The sequence below is a fragment of the Apus apus genome, chromosome 14 (assembly GCF_020740795.1).
Source record: "Apus apus isolate bApuApu2 chromosome 14, bApuApu2.pri.cur, whole genome shotgun sequence".
Taxonomy (NCBI): domain Eukaryota; kingdom Metazoa; phylum Chordata; class Aves; order Apodiformes; family Apodidae; genus Apus; species Apus apus.
Genome location: NC_067295.1, coordinates 1906843 through 1931813, shown reverse-complemented (window position 1 = coordinate 1931813; position 24971 = coordinate 1906843). Strand labels below are relative to the sequence as shown.

Genomic DNA, 24971 nt, shown 5'->3' with positions numbered 1-24971 from the left:
GAGTCACAGCAGACTCCGAAGGGGCCAATGTCGAAAGCCTGAGGAATTTAGCTTAATTGTTTGGGTTTTTTTTCCTTAGGGACTCAGACCAGGTGCGGCGGGAGGGCTGCGGGGCGAGCTGAGAGGGCTGCGGGGCCAACTGAAGGAGTTGCTGGGCGAGCTGAGGGAGCTGCGGGCAGAGCTGAGGGAGTTGCGGGGAGAGCTGAGGAGGTTGCAGGGCGAGCTGAGGGGGCTGCGGGGAGAGCTGAGGGGGCTGCGGGGCCATTTGACAGGGCGACAGGAGCCCCCGGGCTCCAGGAGCAGGCAGCGAACGCAGGGCTGTGGAGCCAACCCGTTTGGGTTTTTTATTTTGGTTTGTTTGTTTGTTATTGTTATTATGGTTGTTTTTTTTAACTTTGCACCTTCTCCCCGGGGCGGGGACGCACACATGCCGTTTTCCCGCAGACCCCCCCGGGCGCGCACACACCCCGCACACGCACGCACACACACACAAGCTCGCACACACACACACACACGCGCACACTCCGCACACAAATGCGCGCACACTCCGCACACACAAACGCGCACACACACACGCGCACACCCCTCACACGCACACACCCCGCACCCCGCCGCGCCACGCATGCTCGCTCGGGCCCTGACATGGCGGCGCCCAGCGCGGCGCTGCGGCAGCGGCGGGGGGCGGCGGGCGATGCCTCTTCCCGGGGCTCTTCCCAAAGGCCGGAGCGGGCTGTGGAGCAGCCGGTGGGCAACCGAGCCGGGCCGCCGCCCCCGGGCACCTTCTGGCTGACCCGCATCGTGCTGTTGCGATCCGTAGCGCTGCTTTACTGTGAGTCTCCGGCCGCCGCCCCGCGCCTCCTTCTCTCTCTCCGCTGCCCGGGGAGCGGGTGGGCGCCCGGCCCGGCCCCGCGGAGCCCCAGGATGCTGGGGCCGGCTGCGCTTGTCCCCCTGCCAAGTCCGGGAGCTGCTCCATCCGTCCCTCACGGTCTTCCCCGCTGCAAAGCCTCGGGCGGGCCCCCTGCGGCGGGGAAGCCCCCGGCTGCTCGCCCACCCGTGCGGCGGGGTGAGGTCCCCCCGTGCTGGGAGAGGAGCCCCGTGGCTGCCTCGGGGGGGTGGGTTTCTGCGTGCGGGACGGGGGCTGCGGGGCGCTTTGCCCCCGCTGCTGGTGGCAGCCCCTGTCCTGCGGGGCAGGGCTGCGGCTGCTGGACCGAGCAGCCCTGCCCGCCCGGCCACTCGTCAGTTTCAGGTCTTAGCGACCCGTGTCTGTGCGTGCAGAGCTCGAGGGGCCGGCAGAGAGGTGGAACGGGGACAGCCTCTCCTTTCCTCCTCTTGCTTTCCTGCGGGGCAGGAACCCTGCGGCCCGCGGCTGCGGTGGCGTTAGCTCGAGTTGGGGCTCCCGTTTGGTGGAGCTGGAAAGAGGGTTTGCTCACCCCATGAGGCTGGTACCTGTGAGCAGGGCTGGTCAGAGCTGGTAGCCCTTTTTCATCAAGGTAGATGTTGTGAGTCAACTCCTCAAGGGAGCAAATCCTCATCTTGCACAGAATCAGGCCTTTAGCATCCGAAGCAGGGCTGGAGAAACATGACATCCTTGGCTGCCAGCGCTGCCTGTTGGGACCTAGCATTAACAAGACTATGGACATTGACCATTAACCATGGTTACTGCTGAAACAGGCTCCTGACCTCAGCTGTGCTCGTTCAGCTCTTGCTCTGGCACGGAATGCTGAGAGCCGTGCTGGAGGCCCACTGGTGCTCCACTTGGAAAAATATTCACATGGAAACTGAAACTGACATGTAACACACTATGTTACAAATTCTAAACTTGCCCCAGATTTGTCCACAAAATCGTTAGGATTTGTAGGCTGCCAGCCTGCTTAGGTTATTTTGCATCAAAACCATGCAGAAGCTGTAGTTTCGTATGGTTTTGACACGTGCTCTGTTTCTAGTTTGGTTTCAGCCCTCGGTGAAATGCAGGGTTATGACTCTTTCAGTCAAAATGAAAGCGATTCTGATACTCCCTCGTGTGTAAATCCAGACTGCTGAGTTTCCCGTGGCTCGGTCTGCAGTTTCCTTAGGAAAAACTGATTAGTGTTCTCTGCTGTGCGTTTGGAATTCAGGGTTATAAACGTGCCACAAAATGCTGTCCTGTGGGGTGGTGATGGGTCCGATGGGAAGGGGCTGGTGGGGGGACAGAAAGGGAGAGACAGTGGCTGGAGGGGTGGGAGTTGGTAAGGGGGTGATGAGGCAGGGGAGGGTGAAGAGTGAGTGAACCAGGTGGGACCTTCTGGTGAGTGGGAGACCTGATTCAGGGTAATGAGAGCAGGAGTGAGCATCCCGTTCAGGGTCAGGTGAGTTAAAGCATGGAGATGATTGAAACCTGTGGGCTGCAGGGAGAAAGGGATAGAGTGATTGCAGGTCAGAGGATGAGGGTGAGATGGGGGGTTGGGAAGTGAAAGCAAGATGTTGGGAAATAGGGAGAACTGGACTTTGTGGTTTTCAGAAGAGGAGTGGGAGCATCTGGGAGTGGCAGAAGTGGGGGGTAGACCCTGAAATGTTTCTGCAGTCTGGAGTGAGAAAACCCTTTTCAGAGAGGTAGCCTCAGAATAAAGGATTTGTGCAGCAGAGCTGAAAGGAGCTGGGTAGGAGGATGGCTCTGCCCCTTGCAATTGACAAAAGTTTGCCTGCTTGTTATGCAACTTCAGCTTGATTGCAATCGGGTAAAGTGATTTCTGGTGTTTGTTTTGGTTGATGAAGAGCCAAACAACCTGGGCCAGATTTGAGACAAGTCAGTTTCTGACTCAGGCTGTCAGTGCAGTGGTGCTAGGGCTCCAGTCCTGATCTCAGAGCACAGGAGATGCTGTGCAGCCTACAGTGGAAGCACTCGTGGAGTGGGAACTAATTGGTGTGTCTGAGATGGAGGGGTTGTGAACAGGCAGGTTCCCCTGCAGTCAAAGGCTGCAGAGCCATGACACGGCTGTTGGGGTGGGATGCTCTCCAGGGAAGGTGGGTTGCCTTTTGATCTCGTCTGAGAGCCTGGGCTTAGGAACAGCAGAAAACAATTTAAAAGCCTGTGTGCCAAGCTACTCTTCCAAGCTCTTTTCTGAAGATGGAACCATTTACTCTGACAGATTATTTTTTTTCCCAGACGTGGCGATCCTGCGCACGCCGAGTCTCAGGCTTGCTGAGGAAACGGTTGATGCCACCGTGACAGTTTGACATTCCTCACTGCTGGGACGTTTTTCCCCCCTTCTTCCACTTCACTCATTTAAATGTAACCCTTTCATTCCTGCTTTGTTAAGCAACAAATCCTTTGGGAGGGACTTTGTGTTAAAGCATCAGGGAAGTTGTCGTCCCCTGATGATTGTAGCTTTTGCCTGTTAGTGCAGCTGGTTCTTCTGTGGAAAGGACAGGTGGAGCAAGGCAGGTGTGAGGTGTCCTGTGTGCCCTCCCTTCTGCCCCACCCCCTTTGGTTATAAGAACATGCTCCTTTTTTTCAAGGGGGTTTCCAGAAGCAGCCAGAGCCTGGGAAGTCCCTGGCAAAGCAGCTGTTGTCTGGGAGGCAAGCAAGAGATGGGAAGGTGGGAGAGGATGTGAAGATTCATGGACGTCGGGGTCCAAAACCACCTGCTGCTTGTAGGAATAGAAAGGAAGGGGAAGATGGATTCAAGCTGCAAGTGCTGATTGAGGTTTGCTCTTGGCAGCAGGGCTGTGCCAGTGGGATCTTCCCAGCACTGAGGTAAATGAAAGGCCTGTCTGTCCATTTCTGGTTTTAATAGTAGCCAGCACTGTGCACTTGTAAATTAGGTGGCACTTAAATTCTTATAACTGACAGCTCTAGGAGACATTTTCAGCTCTGGGACTTCTTTCTCCACTTCACCAAGTAAGTGTGAGCAGTGCTAAAACCCTTTTGGAGGAGGAGGATTTGAAGCAAGACAGAATCCAGCCTTGCACACTGAGGAAGAGAACAATTATGTAGCTTTTTAGCCAGTGCTCTGTGGCCCAGATCCCTCTCTTTGTTTCTGTAAAGGCATCTTTGTATATTATTGGTGTGCCAGTTAGAGATTTGTGTCACAGATTTCCACCATTTCAGCTTGTCCAGTTGCAATCTCTAATACAGTAATTCATGGGACAGGGTGGTTTGGATAAATGCCCTTTTGGGATTTGAAGGTTTTCTGTCCTGGTCTCGTACTGTTGTTGTTCTTTATGGCAGGGCTTGACATTTTATAAATACATAAAGCCTTTGAGGTCTGGTTGGAAGTCCTGTAACAGGTAAATAGCTCCTGACAAAAAAAGTGCATTATTTGCTCCCCTCACCCTCCTTGTAAATTGCTAACTGCCCTTTTTGGACACTGTCATCAGATTCCAGATGTAGAAGTTTAAGTAATTAGATACCACCCTTCCCAATTTCAGCCAGGCTCTGTAGAGTGCTTTGAAATACAAGCTATTCTTTAAATCCAGTTTATCTTCTCCATACAGATTGTTTAACAGTAGTATTTTCTTTTCCCAGAGCTAGAGCCACAGGAGGTTCATGCTACTTCTTCCTAATTCTGACATCTAAAGCCTTCTTGGGGGGGTTTCAGCTTTCTGTAGGTTCCTGGCTCTCCCCAGTGTCCTTCCTCTTCTCTGTCTCTGCCATCTCCCCTGCCTTTCCCCCAATCTCTTCCCCTAGTGATATGAAAGGACTCCCAGTAGCTTTCAGCTCGCCTAGTCAGGATTACTTCTGACACTTTTTCTCACCCAAAATGTTTTATTGCAGCACAGCACTTGTTGGCAAGTCTGCACAACACGGGCAGTGTGTTAGCTCTGTGTCCTCTGAGTGAGCCACACGATCCCCACGAAGGAGCCGTGTCAGCGAGACAGAATTGTTTGGTCCTGAACAAAGCACTCTCACTGTGGGCAGATAAATTCATAACAAGTGGAGAAAGTTTCAGGGAAATGCTACCAAGAAGTGAGAAGGGGAGTATCTCCCAGTCTGCTGCTTGTCCAGAGCTGGTCTGGAGCAGAAGGACCTTCTCAGGGCATCCTCCAGCTGCAGGCTGGACTGCTGCTGGTGTGGTTCTGAGCGACCTGGCTCCTCTGGGGAAACATTTTAGCAGTGCCACAGCCCAGCCTTTTCTCTTTGCTCCCACATTATTTCAAACAAAGGGGAAATGTGGAGGTAAGTGCTTAAAAAGCCTCCAAAGCAACCACCCCGAAGCCTTCAGCTTTGCTGCAAATGGTGATAAACTAAAGCCGTGGTGAGAACAGACTGCTTTGCTGTGTGCTTGCTTGTGGCTCTAGGGTGGCACGATGAAAAGGGGGTGCCTGGTTTCGCTCTGGCTCTTTGCTCAGTACCACAGTGGTGTTGCTTTTGTGTTGCAAAACTTCGTTGGGGAATTTATCAATTGAAAACTTGATTTGGTTAATTTATCAGACAATAATGAGAAGACTGGGCATATCTCCCCTTTTTCTCTTTCCAGTAGCATAACCTCAGCTTGTCAGGATCCAGCACAGGGCCCTTTTTGAATGCTTTTTTTGGGTCAAAGGTGCACTTGATATATGGCTCCACACAGACTTGTGTGTGTGCAAAATGTAGTTTGGTTTTTGTGCAGAGGTCTTTGCTCTTGGTTCATTCCTTCTTGTGGTTTGGGCTTTAAGTAAAAGTTAAGACTTCTTTTACTGGAGGAGAGAACAAGCCGTATGACTGGAAAGTTTTGGATTTCACATCTTTAAATCTTTACAGAGCATGAAGAATGGGATTCTCTCATTCTCCTACCATGACAGGCTGAGCCTGGACTGGGGGAAAGGAACTGAGGTGATGGGGCAATATGGATAGACCAAATAACTTCAGATGGGTGACTCGTGTGTTGCATGCTTGGGTTGTGTTTATTGGTAGCATGTGGGTTTGAACAAGGAAGGCGTTCAGTCGGGGGGGAGAGGAGGCTGGGAGGGGAAGGAGAAGGTGGAGGGGGAGAGTTAATGGAAAAGTACAGTAAAGCACCATCTGAGGTGAGAATAAGTAGTGAAGGTCTATTAGCAGTTGCTGACAATTTACATGTATTACTTATGTAAAGATCAGCTTGCAGCTGGTAGAGGAGTGTGCTCCCATGTGAGCTGTCAAAGGCTCCTTCTGCCTCCTGAGTGGGAGGGAGCTTGGGAGTCACTGAGACTGAGCATTTTTAATCTGCAAAGGAGCAAATAGTCTTGCCAGGAAGACGAGGGGAGCAGTTAACCTTCCCCGTGCCCAGCCAGGCAGCAGCCATGCCAGCCACTGCCCAAGGTGGAAGCAAACTTTTTGACCAAGTTTATCTGGAGGGAGTGGGAAGGTGAAGAGTGGAAAATGCCCAAATATAAAGCCAAAGGGAGTGAAGTTTCAGAATAGGGGTTAAGGAAGAGGAAGAAAAGCACAGGCTTTGTGGGCAGAAGGGACTTCCCCCCCACCTCCAACTAAGCCAAGATAAAAGGGGAGGTTGCTGGAGAAGGTAGCAGGGTCTGTGTTATAGACAATTTAAAGATACATTTTCTGGGTAGGAGCTCAGGGAGCAATGACAAGCTGATAAATAACTTGATATGTACATCTCCTGTGTTGCTGGAATCCTCTGCAGAATCTGTCTTTAGTTTCAGCTATTGCACGTGTCTGGTACCACGGGAAGTGCTGCCTCCAGGGTGAAGCCTCTTGAAGGCTTAGCTGGTGCCTTGGGAGAGGAGGGCTAGACAACTTGGTGGTGGGGTCTGGGAAGCGGGTCCTGCCTCAGGGAGGTGCCTTTCAAAGATGTGCTCCAAAAGGTGCTGGAGATGAGTGGAGAGACAGCACGACTTGAGACAGCAGCTCAGCTTGGGGAGTGTCCAGGAGAGGGAGCTGGATCCAGGATGGAGCAGCACAAGCTAGGAAATGCTGGTTCATGAGAGTAATAAACTGTACGTGCTGATGGACCCTGAAGGTTTGGGAGAGTGATGGACCAGGGCATAGGTGGGATGGTCAGGGTTTGTTACGGGTTAGGTGAGTTCTTCATCAAATTAGGGCCGTTGTTGGTGGGGTTTGGTTGTAAAATCGTAATGTATGAAATAGCAGCAGTGCAGTGTCTTGTGAGAAACCAGTGCTCTGGGAAAAAAAGACCACTTTGGAGCCCAAACTGTGCAATCTTTAGATATGCAGCTCATGCCAACCTAGAATGCAGTCTTTGCTGCTTGCAGACTTAAAAAGGCTGTACAGTATTTTGTACATACAATGTGTACTTTTCTGCAATTGCTGTAGTTTGTTTTTCCTAATATATCCTTTCCTTGTTTATCTTGCATGCTGTACAGGGGTCTAATTTAGATATTTTTAATTTTTTTTAAAGAAAAAAACAACTGCTTAGCAGTTATGGGTTGGGGCAGTAATTCCTGTGGCATTTAGAGCTGAATTTGATTAACACTTTTAGAAAACTGCAGTAAATTGTGGTGCTAATCAAGAGAAATCCAGTCATGGAGCTTTAAGGCAGAGTTAGTTGGTTTTTTTCAAAACCAGAAATGAAAGTAGGAAGTTGTCTGAGGCTTAGAACCACTAGATTTCTGCTTGTTTCATGGATCAAGCACTCTCGTTACACAGTTGTGCCCATTGGAGTGTTGGTAGAAAAAGATGAATACTCTAAAATACAAAACAATTGGTTTGCAGTCCAAAGCTGATTCTTTAGTGTTCCATCAGTTTTTTCTCTTCTCCCTCCCTGTCCATAATTGAGTAAAATATTCTGCATTTCTTTTATTAGTTTGTAAAATCCTTCACTGTGTATCAAGACAGATGGAAAGGGATGCAACCAATTAAACCCCCAACTTTGTGTTACTGTGGTTCAGGATCTGTTGAAATCAATGGAAACCCTCCTAGTGACCTCAGAGATGTGTTGGATTGTGAGTTTTAGTGGTTTTTCAACTGAGAACAAAATAGCGTGTGCAAAGAGCTGGAGTGTTAAGTGGATTAACTGAAATCCACTGGAGACCTTTGTGTGTGTCTGCAGGGAATAGGACATTTATTTTTGCTCCCTGGGGCTGCAGACATTTGATTGCTAGTCAGACTTCAAAGAAATGGGGATCTGGGTCTGAACTTGGGATATGGTTTCCCATAGAATTTCCACCAGTGTTCCCAGTGAGAGTCACCAACCAGATGAACACTCTGTTTGCAAAATGACAATATTCAGATAAGGAAGGAAACAGATTTGATCATTAACTAAGGAGGATTTTTTTTTGGGGGAAAGCAAATTGGCCTTTGTGCAAGGCCTCTGGTATTGCTGCATGTGACGTGGCTGGTGTTTGGATCCTGGTTAAAAGATGGGTCAGTCAGCTGCTTGGAGCCAAATGTATGGAGCCTAATCAGGAAATGTTTGCCTTAATCTTTTTTTTTTCCTGAGAAATGGAGATGACTTCAGTTACAAACTGCAAATTGGTAACTGGAGGAGATTCCTAAAATATGAGCTAATCCCTAGAAGCTGACCAATTTTCTCTGTAGAACATCAAATTCTAGGTCTATAATCTGTAATTAAATTGCTTGTGTGCTGTTAAAAAAAGCATCTGGCTGTTCTAAGATTGTCCAGTGCAAGACCACAGACACTATAAATGAGAGAGCTGTAATGACATGTAAAAAGTAGCAATTTAGAGGACAGGAAAATATTAAGACTTTGCATTTCCAGCCTACCAGGATGTGAGAGGATCCAGAAGGTCAACCCATAGCATGACTCCTGTGTTCTGCATTTACCATGATGCTGCCAAAGGAATTAAGGTGTCCTTTGGACACCTCTTGAATGGTGTGCATGAGTTGAAGTGGTTTCATTCACAATATTTTTAAATATGACATGTTTTCAATACAAGGCAATGATCCAATACTTGGTAGATGGATGTTCTATATAAATGGAGATGTGTTGTCCTCTTAAGTCCAAGTGTAACCTTGTGAGCACAATCTGCCCCCACTCTGCCCTGGGTTGTGTGTGCTGGGAAGAGCAGGCACTGTACATCACCACCCACAACAAAACCCATGCTGGAGCTGTTGTCTATTTACATTGCAGAATGTTTTGTGAAACTGCAATAGGAGGGGTTGGAAAGTCCAGCTGTGTCTTTGGTGCTGCAAAGGTGAAGGGGTTTGTGTGTCCTCTTCTGGCTGCTCCCTGGTCCCTGTGCAGGACCCGAGGGCTTCTCGGTGTCTCCTTTCCAAATGCTTTTTGTGGAAAGGAAATTCAGTCTGAAAGTCTTGAAATGATTGTGTTACTTTCACTTGTACTCTGCAGTGCAATTAAGATGAGGAGATGAATAGTGTGTGTGACTGACCTCGGGTCACGCGGCGTGGAACGGAGCTGGGCTGAGCCTCCTGTTCCTACCCTGGGTCAGGTTGCTCAGTTACAAGGAGCTCTTTCCCAGAAGAGCATTGTTGAGTTTGCCTGAAGCAAGTGGCATGTCCCTTCCAGCTGCTGAGGAGAGAATTATCTCAAAACGGGCTCTGTGCCACTTCCTGGTGTGAAGGCAGAGACAGTATTTATAGAATTCTTCTGCCTTTTGCATTGTGGTTAAAAGAAACGACTGTCTTGTATTTTAATGGGCATGAGGACATCTGAAAAAATTCCTTCCCAATGCATGAATCTACTTCTGTAACTTGGACTCGAAATATGTACTTCAGCCTGGGTGATTTCTGATACTTCTTTATTTTTCCCTCCTTCCTTGTTTTCCTCCAGTTGTGGCCTTCCTGGTGGCATATCATCAAAACAAACAGCTGATAGGAGAGAAGGGGCTGCTCCCCTGTAAACTGTACCTGCAGAATGTCAAGAAGTATTTCAAAGGGAAGATCAACCTGGATGCTCTCAGCTATGCACCAACAATCATCTGGTTTCTGGACTGGTCAGACATGGACAGCATCTTGGACTACATCTCCCTGTTTGGCCTGGCAACTTCAGCCTTTGTATTGGTAACTGGGTGTGCAAACATGGTCCTCATGGCTCTTCTGTGGCTTCTCTACCTCTCCTTGGTCAACGTTGGACAGATCTGGTAGGTTAACAAGCTCTCTGTTTTGTTCTATTCTATAATCTCTTGATGTTCGTTGTACACATGGAGTTTTTGTTACTGTTTGAGGTTGATAATCTGGTAAGGAGCAATTTAGGAATGTGAGATAAGGGAAGTGTTTGGCATAAATGAGTTATGGGCAAACCCATGCTCCCTGTCTTACCCAGGATACCTGCCCTGATTTCTGTTGCCCTCTCTGAGAGGCAAATTGGCTGCATAACATGCCATGTTACACCTTGTCCCGGCTGTGGAGTACTTTCCCTCATGCCTGTTGCAAGGGAATTCCCCTAACAATTACCTTTGGGATGGATTCTCAATTTTCAGTTCTATCCAGAAGAGAGCTGAAACGCTCAGGAGAAGATTCTCAATTTTCAGTTCTATCCAGAAGAGAGCTGAAACGCTCAGGAGAAGTATATAAAGCCTGGAGGGAAAAAGTAAAGGAAAAATGGTGACTGTCTGCATATCACCTTGCTGCACGGAAAGGCTGTGGTGCAAAATAAAAGGCTTTAGGTGGTTCTCACACTTGATAAGGTCCCAAATACATTGGTTAAAAAGATGACAGGCTCTTAGAACCCCCACTTTTGTTAGTTCATCTTGTCAAGTACCTCTCTGCCTATAGCAGAGGTGGTATGGTAACTCTGGGGAGGTAAAAGGCTATGAAGAGATGCCCAAGCTGTGGGCACGATACAGCTGCATTACTGGGATGTTCTTCCCAAATCATCTGGCTCTGCAACGTATGACAGGACACCTTCCCTACAGAGGGGCTCAGTGAATTTAATTGCAAGGATTTGCATGTGCTTGGGCAGCCCTGAGTCTTGTCCTGTCCTATTCATTCCTCTCCTACTCCCCATGGTATGTAAGTGGGTGAAGGATAACAGCTTCAGTTTTCTGAAAAGCTCCATTCTCTGAGCTCCTAACTCAGCGTGAACTTCAGGCTGTGAAAGAAAGCCACAAAAGTTGAAAAATAACTTGGTGGATAGTTCTCTGTTACCTATTTCCAAGCTATTCCAAAATGGCTTGTCTATTTTTCTAGATGTTTTATGTTACAGGGCAAGAATTCAAGCATCATCCTGCTCTCATTGCCAGAGGCGCAGGAGCCCCTGTCATTGTAGCAGCAAAATCTGGACGTGGTCCTGGACTTGTTTCTGTTTGTGAGGGTAAAAAAAAATCACCCTAACAGCCTTCCTCTCGAGCTGCAAAGGTTTTGTAGCTGAAAGCTGGACCTGCAGTGACTCCTGAGGCTGAGGGTTTGATCTAGCTTGGTCCTGAAGTAGTGGGCTAGCTAAGACGTGAGCCCAAGTGGCTTTCTTGGTTGGTGCCCACAAGGCACTCGGGAGAGCTCCGTGATGCTGTGGCTACAGTCGAGCTATGAAGTCATTACAGTTTGGATTTGAAGGAAAGCTGGCTGGAACGTGTGCTCTCTGGCTTGCTGGGCAGTTGTGCTCTGTGCTGCTCCTCTGCTCCCAGTTGCTTTTCCTGGCACAGGCAGACTGGAGGCAGAGATCTGGTGTCTTCTCTGCTGGAGGGGTGACAGTTCTACAGGACTCAAGTTTTTGCCAAAGAAATCCAGTTGTGCCTGTTGAATTCTTGCCTGGTTTGTTGTCTTTCGAGTCTCTAAGGGAGAGGTGAAGGGCAGGGGATAGAGAAGGGAGCCTTTTTCCACTTCTGCACCGAACCACTGCCAATGTCCAGCAGACCGTGTCCAAAAGCTTCTTCCTGAGGGGCGATAGAAGAGTGAGGTCTCTGCAGCTCAGAAGACAATGAGCTGGCCAGCAGGAATGCAAGTGGAGCCCAGGGTTTGCCTTTTGTGGATGCTGTGGTTGAAAGGAATTGCCTCCTGATATTGGAGATAAGGCTGTATTATTTTCCTCCTTTGCTACTTCAGCCTAAGAGTTAAAAAGTTACTCTGACACAAGCAGGTGCCTCCTGCTATACAGCAATAACACCAAGGGAATGGGGCAGGTTCTTCTGGGGAAGGGGACGAGAAAGAAAAGAGGGGGGGAAAGAAGCCATCGCCTCAACTTCATCTCGTCTTTATTGTGGCGTCGGAAATATTAAACAGGAAATTAGGTTCTTCTTGTAAAGGGGTGAGGGAAAAGAATCAAAGCAACCCAGCAGTACAGTTCATTCAGCTGTGGTTACATTTTTCATTAGATCCTCTGAAATGGGTCACTGGGTGGTCAAAGCCATATTATTGTTGTGCATACAGTGTGACATGCAGTTCCTGCAGAAGGGGTGCTGGGTGCCTGCAGCACCAGTACACACAGGCAGAGAGCAAAGGAGGGATGAACTGATTTCTCACTGTCTTTCAGGGAACTGTGGTGGCACGAGGGATGAGCTGAGAGCAGCTGGATTCTCATGAATTCTGCTGCAGACCGTGGGTGGCAGGACTGACCTTAAGACTAAGGCTGGCTTTAAAACTCCCTTCTCATCCTGGTTTGTAAGTGGGGTTAGATGGTTCATTAGCTTTGTCTTACTCTCAAGTTTGGGCAGATTGAGGGGTTTTGATGAGTTCAGATTGTTCTCCAAAGCATCTGTTGAAGACCACCGTGAATTCTTATGAAGGGGGAAAGGACAGCATTGTTGTCAGGCATTCCTGATCAGAGTTATGAGATAGCTCAGCGAAGAGCATCTGAAATGAGGAAGAAAATCCTCCTGTGGCCATGTTGTTTTTTGTCATTATTGCAGTCTTTTGTGGTGTTCCTCTTCGGCTGGAGGTGTGGATTCCTGCAAGCTGGCACTGCTGGGCTGGGCAGGGACCCATGGGCTGACCTGATCCAGAAAAATCCTTTGCAGTAGTTGCTTGGGAAGCCAGTTCAAGGAAGATATGGAGTGATAAGGAGGAACAGAGTTTTCCTCTTTAGGCCAGTGAGGAACAATTTATTCCTTTTATCGTCTTTTCTTTTTCTATTTTAATTTTAAATGTTTCTATTTGTTTTGGGCTGGAGTCTCCAGATACTGGGCACTGCTGAAGGAGTGAGTCTTTCAACTGCTGTCCAGCTGGCTTGGGCTCAGAGTCAGAGGAAGCTTTAGAAGAGCAATCCATCTCCTTTGAAGGGCAGGACGTGCTGCTTGCCTGCCCTGTTGTGTCCAACCTCCACCTGGGGAATACACTGAGTGCCTGGGGACAGCTGAGCTGGCTGTGACAGCACAGTGAGTGACCAGCTAGAGGTCTTTGAGGCTGTTAGAACCCTCAAGAAAGCTGCTCTGTGAACAGGCTGCTGTTTGTGATGGATTTTGTGGAACAGGGATTACTTTGGCAACCAAAAATCCAGGGAGCCAGGGTGTTCTCCTGCCTCTGAGTCCTTGACTTTGCCAGTTCACTGGTAGCTCTGCCAAAGTGCAGGTGAACCTTCTGAAAGAAGATGTGGTGGCTCTCCAAACTAGGCTGCCTTTCAGAGAGCAGGGATTTTGGTCACTGTGAAATGTGGGGTATAATAGAAGTTATTTGATGAAGCTAAGGATGCTTAAAATTTTGTAGGAATTCCTCATATCAGGGTCCATTTTGTAGATTGCAGATCTGGATTATCTAGGTTCAGTCCTTAGAAGAGCAGTGCAGCTCCACAGGTCCAACACAAGTGGCTTTGCCTTTCTCCCTGCCTCCTCCCTCCTGAATATTAGTATCATGGATTGTCATACATTTAAACAAGGATGGGAAAAGCTGCCCCTTTGTTTAAAAGTAAAAATACTCATTGGATGTGACCTCATGAAACCTCCATTTGTGGTTTTACTCCGTATAGTTTCTGCTGGGGCACGTGTCTGCAGGGATGGACCAGTGGCAGTAGAAGTTCTCTGTCAGGACAAGCTCTTTGGGAGAGACATTCCAGCAGAAGTTAAATCCTTTTTGTACCAGAATAACCAGTGCACTTCTGAAGTGAATTTGTAACTGTGGAATAAAATCACTTTTATCCCACAGTAAGGTGTCTCCAGAGAGCTATTACATTTTCTTATATAAACAAACTTTTAAACTACTCTGCCACTGATCTCCTGTTTCTTCTTCTGTTGTTTCCTCACTGAACCACCCACCCCCCATCCAAAACCCCTTCCTTTCCCTTGGTTATTGTGTTGTTTCATTTTACAAAGCATGTTGCCCACTGTTAGAGAGTATGGTTTGTAAGACATTTGATACAAAAGCTAGAATTGTGGTATTAAATCCTATTGCCTTTTTTTTTTCCTTTCCTGGCTAAGATGCTGGTAGAGTTACAAGAGCTCAAGGGAACAGCTTAAACGAGCCAATAAATGAAAAGTTTCAGCACGAGGTGGCTACACTTTTCAGTGGGTTCTTCCCTCTGTTGGTGGAGCTGCTGCTGACAGAGCATGGAAGGGAGGACATACCTCAGTCTTTCTGGCCCCAAATGCCCAGTGTTTTTTCATTACAAGCTGATTGGACATAATATTAATAGCTTTTAATTTTAATATTCAGGATGGATTGGAGGGTCAGGTGTACTGCAGGTTGAGAAAGCATGACTCTGAGACATGTAATTTAATTGCAATTAAATTACTGCCTTCAGAAGTTCATTTGCAAGAGAAAGAGGAAAGACTTGTATGTCATGGAGGTTTTGTGGTTTATATGTCTCATTAAAAACCACTTGACCTATGCAGGACTTTAATCAGTCTTTTGTGTGGTTGCAGATGAACTGGTGACTGGTTCAGGCTGAAGTCCAGGGTTGTTAGGGGGCTGATCAGATGCTCAGGGCTGTGTTTTCATTCTCCAGGAGGGCATTAGTAGCCATTAAATGGACCTTGTCCCCACTTTATTTCCTTTTATATTCTACAGCTTTGGTTTTTCAGTCTAAAGCCCTTGGGTTTTGTCTAGTGTCATCCTATCTATTAAATTTAGAAACAGAGCTCTTCTGAGCTTCTTATCCCAGCCTGTAAAGCAGCCAGTGTGTGAGTTGTGGGCTGGATTTAGCAAAACATCATTCCCATTTTTGTGTCCTGGTTTGTGACCCTCTTATGAGAAGGGCATAGCACTTATGGAGATAGTAATTTTATGACTGCAAGAGTCCTGGTCTGACATGCAAAACGCAGATGGAGGAATTTCCCTTCAAGCTTCCAGCAGACCAGAGCCAGATCAAGGGGGAACGAACGTATCCACATGGGTGCATTTGAGCTCATGCACATTTTATTAAGTAGCATGGGTAATTCAGTAAGACTTTCCTGACTGCCCCTGAGCAAGCAAACACTTAAAGATCGGGAGCTGTGCAAAGGAGCAAGAGCCTGCATGTCCTGGGTTTCATCTTTACGCTTGGTTCACTGTGGAAGACTCTGAGACCTCACTGTACAGCCAGGTATGGATGTGCTGGGCTATACTTTGCTGTGTGACCTGGGCAAGGTCTTTCCATCAGTCTGTGTCATGCTTTATCTGCCTGTCTGCAAGTAACACAAGCTTGTACTGAGGGACTGCAAGACTTAATTGATATCAGCTTTGCAGATATTAAAGTCTGAAATGCAAGCAAAAATGAATGTTGTGCCTGAATTCAGTGTACAATTTGTGTATTTAAAAGAAAGTATCTAGGTTTTTAGATGAATCATGTTAACAAATATCACCTTGAGGCACAGGCTAACTTGGAGTAATTTGAAGTTTGCTAGAGGCTTTGCAAATAACCCACTTGCAAAGAACCTTTTTTTGCAACCTGGTTTTGTTTTCCCAGTTCTCCAAAATATCCCAACGGCAACAACAACAAGAAAACCTAGAATATCTCATTCCTTTATCTGACCCTGGCCTTGGCAATAAACCTCAGGAATTTCTTTGTTATTGTGGATTGCAGCCTCGCATCCCTTTTGCTCCCAACTCGCCTCCCTCTTTCCCCAGAAAGAAAAGATTATCTCTAGAAACGTAAACCAAAAGTTGAAGGATCTCAGGGGGTCATCCTTCCTGTCGAGGAAGCTGCTTTTTGGCACTTCCTACTCACACAGAAGAGAAGGAGCGGGTCGGTTTCAAAGAGTGCTGTGAGCAGTTGATATGACACATTAATGAAAACAGATATTAATGCCATGTGACACTGTTGCCTTGCAGTACAACTGGGAGCTAATGAGGCTAACGAGAACCATATTTTTGTTTGAGAGATTAAAATTTAATCATGGCTGATGTCAGAAATGAATCATTTAGCATTTCCCCTGCAGCATGTGTAAGGTTTCCCCTCCCTGCCTCAGGCTGGCCTCTGGTTTAGCAGCAGTCCTGGAGAGGGGCCAGCCCCTTGCCAGCTCCTCGCCTGGCTTTGGACATGGCTGGGAAGGAGCAGGGTGATGCCATGGCTGCTGGGCCTTCCTTAGTCCCTCAGACCTGTAAATGTGTGCTCTGCAGTGGGAGGTTACTTGATATGGTTGAGGCACTAGGCTTAAATGCAGATGGTGCTGGGTTGTGTGCCGGGGATTTGGGCTGTTTTTTTAAAAGGGGCAAGTAGGAGCAAAGAGCACAGTTGATGTAGGATGTCCAAGGAGTCTGAGTGTGCTCCTGCCTGCATCTACTGCAACCCCCACACGTTACTCTGTGTGAGTGGAGTGGACTGGAAAGGCATGTGGCGATGAATCTGATTAAGAAGCCAGGTCCAGCTATGACATGGATTCGAGAAGATCCCTGTGAGCTGTCAGTAGAAAAGGAGCTGCCAGAAGAATTAAGGGCTGTCAAGGGATGCTTTGGTGGGGTCTTGGGCTGCACCAGGTCTGGTTGTTGCCTGCTTCTGTGAATATATTCCTGGAGAAGAACTGACCCGTGGCAAGTCTAACTTGCCATTGAAACATGATATGAAAAACAAGAGAAGAGGCTCTGGTGAAGTGGTGTGCTGGGGTTTCTTGAGCAGCTGCAGTGTGGAGATTGCAACATGACTGCTGAGGCTGTTGGTTTTGTAGCAAGTGGTGCCTCTAAGATTACTGCTGTCTGAATACTGTGAATGCTTGTAGGAACTGATTTAAGCTTGAAAAGAGGGAAACTGAAGAGGAGTTTAAATATTTAAGCATGATTGGCTGCATGTAGTGTTTTGACTTACAACTTTTTAAATTTAAATCTGCTGTAAGTAAGCCAGAGATCTATATAAATTAATTCTCCATACATAGAAGAGATCGTGTGCTTGTCTAGAGTAGCAAAGTGTTGTGCTGAGGGTCTCCCCAAGGGACTGCAGGGGCTGCAGCATTGTTGGGGAGCTGCTCCCTCCAGCATCCAATTGCCAGCCAGCTCCTCCTGCCCCAACACGTGCTCTGCCTGTTCCGTGTGCACTGTAGGATTGTTCTCTGAGTCCTGGTTCATCACCCTTCCTCATGTTAATCCCAGTCTCAGTGTCAGGACTGTTACTTGTGTCCAGTGCTCAGCAGACCCAGAGGCGCAGCGGTGGGGACGCTTGCTGCAAAGCTGGACGGAATGCTGGAACCTCCCAGTGTGATGGTGTAATAGCACAGCAAGTGTCAGCAGCAGGCAGCAATGTTCCCTCACCTCCTTCCTGCTTCCCCTGCCACCCACCTGACTTCATGAGAAGACCACATTAAAACATCAGCAGCAATTGTGCTGGGATGGGGGTAAAGCCGTGGCTGCGGGAGCTGGGTGTGCTCTGAGGACAGCCAGGAACACCCCACTGTTTGCACAAACTGCCTCTGGCTTCCACTCACTTCTGCAAATCATGGCCAATGAGAAAATGAGAACAAGGAAATTATCAGAAGATTATGTGGTTGGTGGAGGGGCTGTGCACTGTCTGATGTACCACAGGGCTTTGCCAGAGACAGAGACAAATATTTTTTAATTGCTTATTATCTGGCACATCTAATTGCCAGCTGTATCCAGTGTGTAGACTTGGGTATTGATTCCACAGCTGAAAGATTTAGGAAAAGAATGAATAATGGCTTTCTCATGATTTATTTAATTTATTTTTTTTAAACTGCAACTTGCCAAATAGCTTCATGCACCCAGTCTGGTCCAGCACACGTTTGTGTTAACTCATCTGACTTCTCAAACAGCTGTGGTTGGAAAGAATGTTAATGCAGTGATTGGTACAGCTAAAAAGCAATCAGGGGGTAGGGAAGGGTCCAAGCCATGGTGGGATCTGTGTTTACTAACTTCCCTAAGGGTCTTAATCCAGACATTTATTCTTGAGAACAGTGTTTTCTACCAGTGGTGCTGGCTCATGGCTGGGCTGGGCTGACTGCACGAGGAGTTCTCGCAGGGCTGAGCCGTGTTGCTGGAGCAATGCTCCAGCTCTGCCTGGGAGAAGGGGAGGCAACTGATGGCAAAAACAAGCAAGCTGTCTTGGGAGAAGGGTCTGGGGTAGAAAGTAGGTGGAAAATGTAGAATAACTCATGTCTTTATAAACTTAGCATGGAGGAAATGACCATGCCCTCACTGAACCCCATCGTCTTGTTGCAGGCTGCTGCTTTCAAGGGACAATCGCACTGGGGCTGTGGAGTGCTGGGCAGTGGGGGACCAGCCTTTGGACAGAGATGAATTAGTGCAGTTTTTTCTTTGGTTAAGGAATGGAATGCCTGCAATGCAGTTTTCCTGGGATTTTACCTGCCAGCATGCTGGCAGCAGAAATACAAAACCTTTCTGCTGGGGTCCTGAAGAAGCAGGATTGCAGCACCCATCCTGTGCTGCCTTCCTGGGCACAAACCTGCACCAAAACACCCATGGTGGGATTGACCTCTTGCTCTAGGGCTTGAATGTGCTCAAGCTGATGCTGAGCCCCTTATTTTCCATCCATGTCTGTTTCTACCCTCTGTGCACGTGCTTTCCAGGTTTATTTCTGCCTGGGGAAATGCAGTAATTCTGGCGGGCCAGGCAGCCTGGGATGGCTTCGGCAGGGCCAAGCGGAGGAGCTGTCATGCTGCTGCAGATGCCTTCCTGCTGCTGGCTCCTCCTCCCACTTTTCATGCTTTGGACTCATTATCTGGCTGGAGGGTCATCTCAGAATAGGGTTCCCGAGGCTGTCATTTCAGCATCTAGTTTTGGCACTGGCAGCATTTAACCAAAGCAAACATCGCTTAAGTTTGGCAAATTCAGCAGTTGCAGAAGCCAGAGCTTGTAATAATTCTTCGTTTTGGAAATGAGCACAGACAGAACAGTTGACGAGTGCTGGGGCTTGGTTGGGTAATTCACATTTGGTCTCTTAACCAAGCCTGGTTCCCTGCCTTGCAAGGGAAAAGTCCCTGGTGCTTGGGTGGCTCGTTGCCTGGGAGCTGCCGCTCGCGTGGGACAGGCGTGGGTCTGGCGGGACAGCCGTCCCCTCCTGATCCTTGCCTGCTGGCTGGCTCCAGCTCTGCTCAGGCACCTTTCCCAGCACCGTGTGCAAACTGAGGACTAAACCTCATCCTTGAGCCCTCTTTTAAAAAAATGTCATCCCGGTTCCTTCCATTTAAACGTGGATGTTGTAATTACAGAGTGCAGAATCCCGGTTTTTAGAGATCTGTGACCACAATAAAGTGAATCCAGAAACCAGACGAGTGGTTTCATTTGCTGCCATTCTAGCTTATTTCCTCCCCCCATGACTGCTGTGCAACACTAAAGGCTTGGCAGCAACTGAAACCAGCTGTCAAAAATGGTTCTTGCCCCCACACTTTTAAGTTAATGATGTTCCAAATTTAATGGTGCACTTGACTAACTGTGTCATCTCGTTTGGATGGACTCTGTCTCTTGCAAGTGATTTTTCCCAACTGGTTTCTTTGTTTTGAGGCAGGGTGCTGAGCAAGTGGCTCCCCAGGTGCCAGGTACTGAACATGTATGGACATTGAAAAGATGGGGTTTTTGTCCTGAAGTGTTTACAGCTTTAATTTGGCTGGTATATTGTGGTTCACCAAGCAAGCTTTCATGCATGTAAACAGTAACTTTTAGGAATGTCACATGCAACACATCACTGGATGAGGTTTTCCATTTCTTGGGGCTGGGGATGTATCAGTCAGCATCTCCTGTCTGGTCATCCCATTGTGCTGGAAGTGGTTGTTGCCTCACACCAGGCAGAGAAGAGGCACAAGCCTCAGCAGTAGGGAAGAAAGTGGCCTGTTATGGTCAAAAGCTGAAGGAACTGAGTTTGAGTAGTTGAGAGAAAGGAAAACTGGGAAAGGAGACAAAGATCTTCAAGTGAATGAAACCAGTGGTGGGAATGGAAAGGATCTGTGATCACTGTCTCCATGTGAATAGGACAAGAAGTTGTTGGTGTACAGGGTGGAAAGGAAGACACAGGCTAGGCATAAGGAGAAGCCTTGTAAATAAACATGTGGTGGGACACTGGGCTGAATACCTGGAGAGGGAGGTGAAGCCTGTCTCTGCTATCAGAGGTGATTCTCACACTATTGGTCCTGTCTTGGGCTAGGTGGATTTTCCACAGTTTCTATGCTTCTGTGGATTACCCTTCCTCTTCTGCCCCAGTGCAATGCCTGGATTCATGGCACGCAGCTCATCCAGCTTTCCCTGTTGTTGAAGTTTTGGAAGGAGGCTCTTCCCTCTGCCACTTGTGTGTCCATTTGATTGCCTGCTGTGTTTGATGCTGCTGTCTCCTGAGGAAATGGTTCCCTGATCCTCCCCTCCCTGGCTGGGTACTGGAGAGAAGACCTGGGTAGTTAAGGTCATCTTTCCATCCTTCACAGGGAAGAGATACCTCACAGGGTAACTTCTACCTGATTTCCATTGTGGAGAGGTGCTGCTGTGGAAACCATGTTACAGCAGATTTTGGAGCCATATCCTGATGGAGAATAGAAAATGTGTCTTTACTACCCAAGTACCTTTTCCCTCATCCCACGTTACAGAGCACAGAGAATGAGAGGTTCATAATGGAGATGGAAGCTGACATCTGGGTTCACTTTCTGGAGAGGATGTTCTCCATGGAGAACAGTGAGAGAAGCTGTTAACACCAGCTGCAGATTAGGGATGCAGCAGGGAATTACTCTGATTGTGGAAATCAGTTTAGTTAGAAGGATCTTGTGGTGTTGGACACTGCTGGGATGTGAATAATCTCTTTCTTATGGATACAGATGTATTTTCCTAGTAAGCATCAAGAGATGTAAAGATAGGAGTTTCTGTCTGTCCTAATACTATTTCTTAATAGAGTCTATTTAGAATTTTGTCATATTTTACAGACTTAGAAGAGGAGTCCTGGTCCCAGACAACCCTTGCATTAAATAACCTGTGTAGCTATGGGCTAGATGAGTGGAGAAGGAATGTCAGTTTGTTGGGCGACTCTGGCTGATCTGCTTTTCTTCCTCCTTCAGCAAATAGAAAGCATCATCCCTCCATTTCCCTTTGCACGCAGGGAAAAAGAGAAGATGTTCTACAGAAAAGAAGGTGTTTTCTGCTGGGTTGGTTTGCGAGCTGGTGCCCAGGGCTGGTTTGCAGAGCTGGGAAGCTCCTGCAGAAGAGTGTCTTCAAGCCCAGCCTGGCCCCTCACTGCCTGCCCCACGGCCACTGGCATGTGTTTTCATCAGGAGGGATGTTGTTTCATGTAGCTCAAACTATGTTTTGCTAGATCAGATTTTGCTTTCCAGGAACATACTTGAGCTCGAATTAATCAGCATGACAGTGTGGTGAAAACAATTTAACCCAAATATTTGATGATGTTTATGATTCCCAGCTGATGCTTACAGCCTTTCTAAGTGCAACATGAAGTTGGCCTCTAATGACAAGTTGTGGCTAATTACATTGTTTCTCCAGCAGGAGAACAAAAGTGACATCATGTTTTAATTTGAATTAGAAACTCCAAATGGAATATACTTTGAATTTGCAAAAATTTCTGGTTTTGACAGTGCAGATCAAAAGTTACTCTGTTGAAATTTGCCAAAAACCCTCAAACCCTCAAAATCAAATGCATGTTTTTACTTGTCATTATCTGTCAGTAATGTTTCAAATGCCAAGGCAGGCAATAGGGGAAAAAAAAAAACAACAACATTTTAAAAAGGTAACATTTCTGTTTGCTCCTTATGAGCAAGGAAGAGGACCTTGAAAAGCAAAAATGGTAATTGGGTTTCAAACTGCAACCTGAAGTCTGTGGGAAGTGGGTACCTGCCTGTTTGTACCTATTAAAATAAACCCAAACTCCCTGCATGAAGCCCTGCTGCTTTTATGTGTGTGGAGTGGCCATTTGGTTTGGTTTCCTTGGCATTTGTATCACAGGCTTCTTCAGAGAAATAAATTCACAAGTGTTTGCCTGTCATCACATGACAAGTCAGGGAGCTGAGATTGATGTAATCAGCAACAGACACACGTCAGAAAACTTAATGTGGTTCAGAAGAATACAATATTTTATTAATTCCTCATTTTGTGTGTGTCTGTGTGTGTGTGTGTTTTAAATGAGCCTCAGGGGGTTCTTAACTTCTGCCAAGAAATAAGAATAATTCCTACAAGTTTATGTTTAACTGCACCACAACTGTGGTGGAGAATAGCAAAGTTAGGTTGCCCTTAATGACAGATATCTTTATAAAGAGTTGCTTTTATTAAGAGAGGTAAAACTTATTGTGCATTTTAGAGTTATTGCTCTCTAAACACCAGTATATGTATGAAATTGTTGTTAAATATGTAGTTAAACACTTAGATTGATGGATTTTAGAACTATTGCAACGACATGTGTGTGAGTATTAAATTAAATTTGCTGACCTGTTCAGGGCATTTTCAAGAAGAGCAAATCTTTCTGAAAATCTTTAAAAGCTTGGCATTTTTGTTTTGTTTTGGGGTTCTCTTGTTGGAGTTTTTTTTGCTAGTGTGTTGCAATATGCTGCAGATACAAATAATAAAGCCCTGATGTGGGACTGAAGCCATAATGGGAGTAAACACAGGCTGTCTGTTGCAGAGCAGCATCTTAAAACTTGTTAAACTTTGGGTTTTACTCTTTATCAGAACTGGTGATCTTGCAGAAAATCATTATGTTGTAGCCAAGGCTAACTGTAATTTTTATGAGAAGCTAAAAAAGGAAGTTAAATGATGCACTAAAGCTCTGAAAATTCCCATGAAAATGATACAGTGTGTGTCACTGTTCCTGAAACAGAACTGGTGAGCATGTAGCACCCAGCCCTCAGCTAGCAGAGGACACAGGACTGGGCTTCTCTGTGTTCAAAAAGGGAAAAAAATCAATCAAATTTCACCAGCAAGAAGTAACTTCTTGCATTTAAGCAGTGTGGGCTTCATCAGAGCAGAAGTATGTGTTAAGCCTGATGTGTTGAACAACTTTGGTTGATGCCTTCTGTCTGGGAAGTGCTCAGCATCCTTTGGAAACAAGGAATGAATGATCTTGCTGTAGAACCTGGTTGAGATGTGCTATCAATGCTTACCCAGAGGAGTTCCTGCAGGTGGAGGGAAGGGGAGGAGCAGCCCTTTGTGAAGTGCTGTGATTTGGGACTATGTGGTCTCTCCTGGATGTGCTGCCTTTGCATCTTTATTGAAAGAAGGGTGGCCAGTTGCTTGGAGTGTGAATTAACAGCTTAATTTTTCCAGAAATGAGGGAATTAGCTCTTCTTGCATTTCCAGGTAGCAGCAATTTACCATTTAGTGCCTTTGAGTTGCAAGTTACAGGGCTCATGCCTGTCTCCGTGTTCCTCGACTGAGGTGTTTTGAAACTCAAAATGTGTGAAGCTTGAAAAAAAACTAATATGAGACATAGGTTGCTAGAACTGGTAAACAGATTTTAATTTTTTTGCTTTTTCTTAATTTTGTTTTGCAGGTATTCCTTTGGTAAGTGAATAAAAATGAGAGAATCTGCAGTTATAATTATTGGTGCATTTGTGGGTATGTAGATTTTACATTACTCTGGCTTTCTTTGTCTGGCTCTCTCTGCCAAGTGTTAAAGATTGTCTCCGTTCTCTGCCTTTCACTGGATTAATTTCTCCCTGTGTGCCCTTGAGGAAAGGAAAACTGGTGTAAATTCTGTAAATTGAGACTGAAGGAGACCTGGTGGCAGGGTTGTGTGAGTATCAACAGCATCAGCTGGAGGGTGATGTTAAAGATGAATATTTAAATAAGCTTGAGGCAACCAAGGGAAGTGAGATCTGAAGGACATCCCATGCAAGGAAGCATGTTTCACCTCAATTCCAATTCCTTTTTCACTGGTGATTTATATGAATGTCAAGAACCTCTTATTGGTATCATCTGCTCTCCCACTGGTGTGTGTGGGGCAGATATTACTCCCTTGGAGATCTGGGAGGTTGATTTGTGCTTTGCACAGGTTGGGTTGTTTGTTGGGTTTGTGTTTTTTTTTTTTTTAGCATTTAATGCTCCAACCCACAGCTGGAGCCTAAACAGAAAGTTAGAAATCCCAGTTGAAAACCTGTTTCTCTCTGTGAAAATATTAGGAAAACTGTTCATGCTGGTGGGTGGGTGGATGGAGAAGGATGCTGCTTCATTGTTGGATGAAAAGTGGATTCCTATTCCCATGTTGTCACTAGCCAGTCACAAATAGAAATGTGGTTATTCTAATGTAAGGCACAAGAGCAGTGAAAGTCCATTTGTGTCAGTGTGTTATGAAGGTTTGCAAAAGTAATGACTGAGCACCCCTCCCACACCTCCTTCAGGGAATTGCATCTGTCTCCTTTTTTAGGAATTTATTGTTTTAATCAGTTGTAAATGAACAAAATGGTTGTGTGTGTGTGTGGGATCATTGAGCTGGTGGTTCACCAAGGGGAGAAGCAGAGGAGGATGGAGAATTGCTTCCACTCCTCTGTGGTTCAGCTGATACTTTCACACTGGATGAGGATATTTTAACCAGCTGGACTTTGCAATATGCACCCAGACTTTTGTCAGGTTAGTGAGGACACCCATCTTGGTTTTAACTCAAGTTCCTCATCTTCTGTTTGTGTTTTTTGCTCTTACTGATGACTGTAGAAAAACGACTTTTTGCAAGTGGTGTTTTATCTTTCTTTGGCCTTTCTTTATGTCCCAACTGGGAAGCCACCCTATGAGGATTACTGAAGCCCTTTGTACGCAGTAGGGTCTCTCCCTTCCTTGTTTTTGGCTTAAGGGCAACTTCTGAATAAGATGAATGAGATGTAAATCTTGAGTTACTTTTGTTAGGATACAG

At 46.7% G+C, this 24971-nt stretch overlaps 1 protein-coding gene across 1 annotated transcript in view; it reads left to right on the top strand.

The window, feature by feature from the left end:
* Nucleotides 1–607: 607 nt before the first annotated feature.
* LMF1 (lipase maturation factor 1) overlaps nt 608–24971 on the top strand; it is a 180337-nt gene continuing 155973 nt past the window's right edge. The window contains exons 1-3 of the mRNA XM_051632446.1: nt 608–829; nt 9669–9978; nt 23619–23629. Coding sequence (XP_051488406.1) covers nt 643–829; nt 9669–9978; nt 23619–23629 — 508 coding nt within the window. The 5' untranslated portion in view covers nt 608–642. The remainder of the gene's footprint in view (nt 830–9668; nt 9979–23618; nt 23630–24971) is intronic.